The sequence below is a fragment of the Chrysochloris asiatica genome, unplaced genomic scaffold (genome assembly GCF_000296735.1).
Source record: "Chrysochloris asiatica unplaced genomic scaffold, ChrAsi1.0 scaffold00306, whole genome shotgun sequence".
Classification (NCBI taxonomy): domain Eukaryota; kingdom Metazoa; phylum Chordata; class Mammalia; order Afrosoricida; family Chrysochloridae; genus Chrysochloris; species Chrysochloris asiatica.
In genome coordinates this window covers 1,647,555-1,654,917 of record NW_006408824.1, presented here as the reverse complement: position 1 = coordinate 1,654,917, position 7,363 = coordinate 1,647,555, and the positions used below count along the sequence as shown (strand labels likewise).

Sequence of the window (7,363 nt, the reverse complement as noted above, 5' to 3'; positions counted from 1 at the left end):
CTCCCTACCGGAATGTCATCCCTAGTCAACCTATCACCAACCTCCAGTAATCTCAACCTCTCCCTCTTCAACCAGTATCAAAATCCTTCCCCCAGAGATACCTCTTTTTCTTTTCTTCCAACCTCTAATAAAGCCTTACATGTAGGTGTTTGTGTTCCGGCTCATTCTATCTCACACTTTCTTTTAAATGCCTCTGGATGGATTCTAACCTCCAACCTTCATGTCAGCGGCTGAGCACCTTCACAGTTTGAACACCCAGGACTCTTTATAGGAAATTCTGTGTTGAAAGAATGGTGTGGATTTCCTATCCTGGTGATTTCCTGGCTAACACACATATAGGTGTGTGACAACAAGAGAGGGTTTCAGAAAGCTTTTGGAAAAATTCCATTATCTTTTAATTCCCTTTTCTCATGAACTTCTACTGTATTCTGCTTTTATGAAGCTGTTCTGGGAAGCCAGGAGTCCTTGCCAAAAGATACCTTTCAAATTTCCTTGAGTTCAAAGGACATTCCTATGTCCAATCATAAGTAGTTTTACTTGTATTCTTTGTAAATATTGTACCGCCCTGATAATACTGCCATGTGGACTATGAGGTTACATTGGTTACTGGGATTTATTTTTTCTTCATACATATGGCAATGTAATAAAACCAGCAACTCTTGGTTCCTCATGTGAAGTGTTTAGAAGCTTGATTATATAAATAAGTATAAATATATATAAAATGTTCATGTATCGATTGCTGTTGTTATGTTGTGCCATCAAGTTGGTTCCAACCCATCATGACTCTGTATAGGGTTTCCAAGGCTGTGAATCTATCAGAAAAGCCTCATCCTTCTCCAGAGCAGCTGGTGGACGCAAACTGCTGACCTTGCATTTAGCAGTACAAGGTGTATAAGTATATTATTGTGAATTGGATGAAGGTTAACAGAGCCAATCAGTTTTCCACTCAACAATTCATACACATTTTGTTGCATCTCATTGATTGCAAACCCTGCAATGTAACATCACTTATCCCACTTCCTCCCTCTGTTTCCAAAACTCCTTTTCTAGTCCGTCTGAATTTTGCCCTCAGGCAAATAATGCCTTTTAATTTCACATGGTTAATTATTCTACGGTGTTATCTCCCTAGTGTTATTATGGAGTCCTAGTGTGGTGCTACAGGGTAATGCAAGGTCAGCAGTTCAAATACACTAGTCACTCCTCAGGTCACTATGGGTCAGAACTGATTCGATAGCACTTAACAACAACAAAGTGTTATTACTCACCTTATCCTTTATTATATTTAAAATACTAACAATCTATGTGTTAATTTTTCATTAATTTATGTTTGTTCATCTTATTCATTTTCAGAAACTCTTTATACTAGGTGAATTTTAGTTTGCTATGATAATGAACTGAACTGAAAGGTCAGTTAGAACTGAAACATTGGTGGTTCAAACCCACCAGCCGCTCCTCAGAAACCCTATACAGAGTCGCTGTGCGTCGGAACTGACTCGACGGCACACAACAACAACAACATTGGCTATATGGGAGTCCTGGTGTGGCACTGTAGGATAAGCACTGGACCACAAGGTTGGTTTGAGACACAAGGTTCAAACTCACACAAAGTTCAAACTCACCAATCACTCTTCGGAGACCCTATACAGGGTCTCTATGAGTCGGAACCAAATTGACAGCACTTAACAACATTGGTTATATGAAAAGAGGTCTGGTGGAACAATGGGTCAAGCATTGGGCTGCTAACAGAAAGGTCATGACTTCAAACCCACCAGCCACGCCTCAAAGAAAGATGAAGCATTCTATCCTCCTAAAGATTTACAGCCTCAGAAACCCTATGGTACAGTTCTACTCCGTCCTACAGGGTCACTGTGATTTGGAGGATTTGACCAACAGCAATGGGAATGGGAATTGATTATATATGCTGCATCTAAGGCAAAATATTGTCAGGAGGGACCAGTCGCTGGAGAAGGATATCATGTTTGGTAAGGTAGAGGGTCAGGGAAAAAGAGGAAGACCCCCAGCGAGATGGATTGGCAAAGTGGCAGCATCAATAGGCTCAAGCATGGCAACAATTGTGAAGTTGGCCCAGGACCAGGCAGTGTTTCGTTCTGTTGTACATAGGTTCACTATGTGCTGGTACTGACTCAATGGCACCTAACAACAGCAATAATAATGGCCACCTAGGCGGGTCCCAAAGAACTCTGTCTTCTACTCATAACCTGGCCCTCTCTTGTGTTCATTATCAGGATTCCAAAGTTGTATGAGAAGAAATCAGGAAAACAGGAAGTCTGATCAGACTCCTCATCAGCCAGCTTGAGTGTGAGCGCTAGTTCAGGGACAATAACCAATCAATGTCAAGTTCAGACTGAGTCATGATGACCCCATGTGTGTCAGAACTGTGCCCATAGGGTTTACAGTGGCTAATTTTCCACAAGTAGATCTCTGGGTCTTTATTTCAGAATGTCCCTAGGTGGATTTGGAACTCTGACATTTCAGTTAGCAGCTGAACACATTCACCATTTGCACCACCCATTGATTAGTTTAATGTGCTTAACTTCTTTGTAATTTTAGCTCATTAAAATTGTAAAGTGCCATGGGCTTCCAAAAGAACCAATAGATCCATTTTGGAAGAAGAGCAGCCAGAGTGCTCCCTGGAGGCCAAGATGACCAAACTTGGTCTCTCATACTTTTGACATATTGTCAGGAGGGACCAGTCACTGGAGAAGGATACCATGTTTGGTAGGGTAGAGAGAGGGTCAGGGAAAAAGTGGAAGACCCCCAGCGAGATGATTGGCAAAGTGGCAGCATCAATGGGCTCAAGCATGGCTTACAATAGTGAGGCTGGCTCAGGATCGGGCAGTGTTTCGTTCTGCTGTGCATAAGATCGCTATGAGTCGGCACTGACTCCATGGCACCTAACAACAACAACAAAGGCAAAACAATGTCTGTGCAGAGATATGAGGAGCAGAGGAAGGACTGGAAAGATGAAGGGGACAGGTAAACAGAATGAATCTTTATTTCTCATTTCCTGATCTGCACCAGTTAGCCCTCAGGTGATTCTGGCAATTCGCTTCAGCATAGTTGGATGGGCCTCTGGCGGGGGCACAGGGATGGTCTTGTTGGCCATCTGTTCCAGGATGTTCAGGATGCGGCTGTGGGCTTCCTGGAACAGCTCAGCACCCAGGAAAGCTTCCACTCGAGTACGCCATGCCGCCAGCCGTGGCCGCCCCTCAAACAAGTCATAGCCAACAGCCACGGGCTGTGGGGACATATAGTGGAGAATGGGGGGCGTGCTGGGGTCCTGAGACCCCCATGTCAGGAATACCTGCACAGGTGTCAGGACACACTCACCTCCCTGGCCCCCACCTGAACCCAGGGCAGTAGGACTGGCTGCAGTCTTTTAGGTGATCCCCAGCCCTGGAAGCAGGCGTTAAGGTTCCAGCTCCTGTTCAGCCAGTAATGAGCTGAGATTCTGGGCCTTAGTGTTTCTGTTTGTTCAATGGTGGTGTGGTGCCCACAGCCACTGCCCACCTGCATCAGCTCCTCCAGTGCCATGAGGTCTGCCAGGGTCACCTGGTTGCTGACGAGAAAGGGCCTGTCCCCCAGGAACTTGTCCTCCAGCTGTTGCAAGGCCTGATCCATGGAGGTCCGATTGTGCCCCACCTTTTCCTCAGGGACCTGGGCCCCAATGAGTGGTGCCAGCACCTGAGGGTGGCAGAGGGTGGCTCAGCCTGTGGCCTTTGTTCCTCCTGGCTCCAATGACCACTGCCCATTGAAAGGCACTCCTTACCCGGGCCCACAGCAACACGCCAAAGGTGCCCCGGATGCAGTCAGCATGCCAGCCCAGGTACTCGTGAACTCGGGCACGAGTCTGTATGTCGGTGGGATACCAGTGGGCCTCCGTCTGGTACTTGAGGCTCAGGTAGATCAAGATGGCCACGCTGGGACAGGAACCGAGACTGTGAGGGCCTCTCCCCCAAGGCTGTGTCTCTACCCTTGGTAAGCTCTTCTCCAGCCTCCCCGCCCAGCACCCTGGGCCCCCACCCCCACCCCAGTTCTCTCCCTCTCAAAGCCCACCCTTTTCTCTTTTGTCTTGGGCACTGGCTTTCGGCCAGGACCTCTCCTTTGCATTTTTCAGAATCTCAACTCTGTGGTACTCTAACAAATCCACCTGGAGTGGAGATGCTTGGTCTCCCTTTTGCACTGACACAGGGTAGGTAAGGGGCTTAGAAGGGTACAGGGCTTGGAAGGGACTCAAGTGCATAGTGAGTGTGTGGAGCAGGAGTCGGGGGAGGGGGGCATATCTTCAACCCACCAAGGGCCCTTTCCACTAGGGGCCCCACCATCACTCCTCAGTCCCCTGACCACTGTGGTGTCAATAGCCAGCCTCTTTTGTTTAACCTACAGTTGACCCAATATGGGACACAGGAGGCTTCAAATTTTCATGGAAAAATTCCATTATCTTTTAATTTTATTTTGCCACCAACTTTTTGAAGTCCCCCATCTTCTTTCCTGAGGCCCTGTCATTCTGGTTCTAGGGAGGTCCTGGCTGTAGAACAAGAGACTAGAGAAAGGAGAGGGGCAGGGATAAACTACCCTGGATTCACGTCAAGCTGTCCCCTTGCTGTCCCTGCACTCTGGGTGGGCCCTCAGGCATTGGGGGAGCTGGGAGCCAGGGGGCCTGAGGCTTAGGAGAGGGGTACCTTTCAGCCAAGACAAAGTCCCCATCCTTGAGTACAGGTATCTTCTGGAAGCGGTTGACCTGCAAGAACTCCTTGCTCACAAGCTGCCCTGGGAGGAAAGGGTCGTGTATGGTCACAAGGTGTGAGCAGCACTTCTTCTGCCCTCCCTCCCCTCCCCAGCCAGAGCCCCTGAGGTGGAAACTCTAGAACTGATCTGAGTTCAGCCACTATAGTGTGAACCTCCTTGGAAACACTCAGAAGGGGTTGGGGGGGGGGGCGGAGGGAGGGTAGAGATTATTTTGACAGGACCAGTACTAGGGTTTGTGCTCAGCTGATACCCAAATGGTAGGAGTTTGAATCCACATAGTGTTGCCATGGAAGAAGGATCTGGTGAACTGCTTCTGTAAAAAAAAGTCTCATGGGGCAATCTACTCAGTCACACATGGGGTCAGCATGAGTCTGAATCCACTGGAAAGCATAAAACAACAGCAACATGGGTGGGAGGGCAAGTGGAGGGATGTCAGATCTCCCCAATGCCTCTGGAGATCTCTGGATTTATACAGGCTTTCAATGCAAGAACTCTTCAGAAGGAAGTGCTAAGGGTCACACACAGCTGGGGTCATCTTCAGTGATGCTGGGGAGGAGAAGATGTGACTGGGGACACTCAGAGGCGGCTCTGTGTGTGTGTGTGGGCCTGGAGTTGAGAGGCACGCTGGGAGGAGGAGGCTTTGGAGAACTGTGGGGTTGAGGGTACACAGGAAGGGAGGTATGTGGGGGGCCCTAGGGTTGAAGAATACTCAGGGAGGAGGGGACTGTGGGAGGCTCTGGAGTTGAGGGGTGCGCCAGGGGAAGGGGGCTGTGGGGTGTGTGGCATTGAAGGCACTCAGGGAGAAGGAGGCTGTGGGGGGCCCTGGAGGTGAGAGGCATTATGGGGGGACGTGCGGTTGAGGGGGACAAATGGAAGTCGGAATGAGGGGCATGTTTATGAATTGAGGGGTTTTATAAAATGAGGAGCCTGTGGGGTTGAAGAGCGCCCTGGGAGGAGTGTCTCATTAGAGTCCTTAGGGCACTATGGGGGAAGCCCTGAGGCTGAGGTTTACTCGGAGAGAAGCGGGCTGTGAGGGGACCCTGAGACTGAGGGGCCCTGAGTTTAAGGGTGTTGTGGGAAGCCTTGTTGTTAAGTAATCGGTTCCAACTCATAGCGACCCTGTACAGGGTTTCCGAGGGTGTAAATCTTTACGGGAGTAGAAAGCCTCATCTTTCTCCCGCAGAGCAGCTGGTAGTTTCGAACCGCTGACCTTAAGGTTCCCAGCCCGATTCGTAACCACTACTACGCTGCCTTGGTGTTGAGAGCTGCTCTGGGAGCAGAGGCTGTGTGTGGGCTCTATGGATTGAGTGCATTCTAGGAGGAGGGGGCTGTGGAGTTGAGGGGCAGTCTGAGAGCACCGGGCCTGCAGGTATACGGATGGGTGTGGGGAGAACAGGTGGACCCACCTTTAAGCAAATCCACAGTGCGTAGCTCGAACGGGATGCGGTTCTTCTTAGCGAAGATGTAGACGGCACGGCTGGGCTGAGACAGCAAGTCCAGAAAGAGTTCCAGACCCATGGCGGGATGCAGCTGGGACAGCGGGATCAGCTGGGACAGCAGTCCTGGACTCTAGCTGCAACGGACGCTGTGTGGTCTCAGAAAATAAAGTCCCGCCCCGGTCCTGCCCCATCCGGGCCGGGCAGCGTCACGGATCCTCCCCGGCTCCACCCCTGGTCCCTTGCCCGGCTGGTCCCTTGCCCGGCTGGATTCCCGCCCAGGCGGAGCGCACAAGGCTGAACTCCATAGCCCCCGGAAGTCCTGTGGAGGAGCATCCAAGAGAGGACCTCGGGGTCGCATTATCTCTAAAAACCTAGTCTCAAATCAAATCCACGTTAACCCCAAATCAAGCCAAACCCATTACCTTTGATTCCATTCCAACTCATGCTGTTGTTTTTAAGTGCTGTCGAGTTGGCTCCAATTCATAATGATCCTGTATAGGGTTTCTGAGGAGTGGCTGGTGGGTTTGAGCTGCAGACCTTCCATTTCAAACCGACCTTGCGGTCCAGTGCTTATGGAACAACGCCACACCAAGACTCTATCCCAACTCATCATGACCCCATAAGACACAATAGAACTGTCCCCATAGGATGTCCGAGTTCTGGTGTGAATAAGCATTGGAATGCTAACCTCAAGGTTCTCAATTCAAACCCAGCAGCTGCTCCTCAGAAACCCTATGTTGTTGTTAGGTACCACTGAGTTTACTCCCACTCATAGAGACCCTATGAACACAGGAAACATTTCCTCACAATAGTTACTAAGCTTAAGCCCATTGCTGCTGCCACTGTGCCAGTCCATCTCATGGAGAGGTTAGGGGTGGATGGGAGGGGTGTTCCTCATTTTCTCTGACCCTCTACTTTACCAAGCATGATGTCCTCCAGGGAATGATCCCACCTCATAACATGTCCTAAGTATGACAGACGCATCCTCAACTTCCTGGCTTCTAAGGAGCATTCAGGCTGTACTTGAAACACAGATTTGTTTTTCTCTCAGACCATGGTAATTTTAATATTCTCTAACACTATAACTCAAATGCACCAACTTTTCTATGGTCTTCCTTATTCAATGTCAACTTTCACATACATATGAGGAATTG

The 7,363-nt window shown here is 49.3% G+C and overlaps 1 protein-coding gene across 1 annotated transcript; it reads right to left on the bottom strand.

Moving 5' to 3' along the window:
- Nucleotides 1–3,049: 3,049 nt before the first annotated feature.
- GSTT2B (glutathione S-transferase theta 2B) lies at nucleotides 3,050–6,288 on the bottom strand. Its single transcript, XM_006874952.1, has 5 exons — nucleotides 6,177–6,288; nucleotides 4,704–4,791; nucleotides 3,791–3,941; nucleotides 3,532–3,705; nucleotides 3,050–3,259 (listed from the first exon to the last, which is right to left on the bottom strand). Exons 1-5 carry the CDS (start codon nucleotides 6,286–6,288, stop codon nucleotides 3,050–3,052), a joined length of 735 nt encoding a protein of 244 aa, XP_006875014.1.
- Nucleotides 6,289–7,363: the final 1,075 nt, after the last annotated feature.

Coding starts and splice junctions, on each gene's coding strand:
- GSTT2B (XM_006874952.1), bottom strand. CDS start 6,288: ATGGGTCTGGAACTCTTTCTGGACTTGCTGTCTCAGCCCAGCCGTGCC. Junction 3,942..4,703: donor GACTTTGTCTTGGCTGAAAG/GTACCCCTCTCC, acceptor TTCCTGTCCCAG/CGTGGCCATCTTGATCTACC. Junction 3,706..3,790: donor GCGTGTTGCTGTGGGCCCGG/GTAAGGAGTGCC, acceptor TGCCACCCTCAG/GTGCTGGCACCACTCATTGG.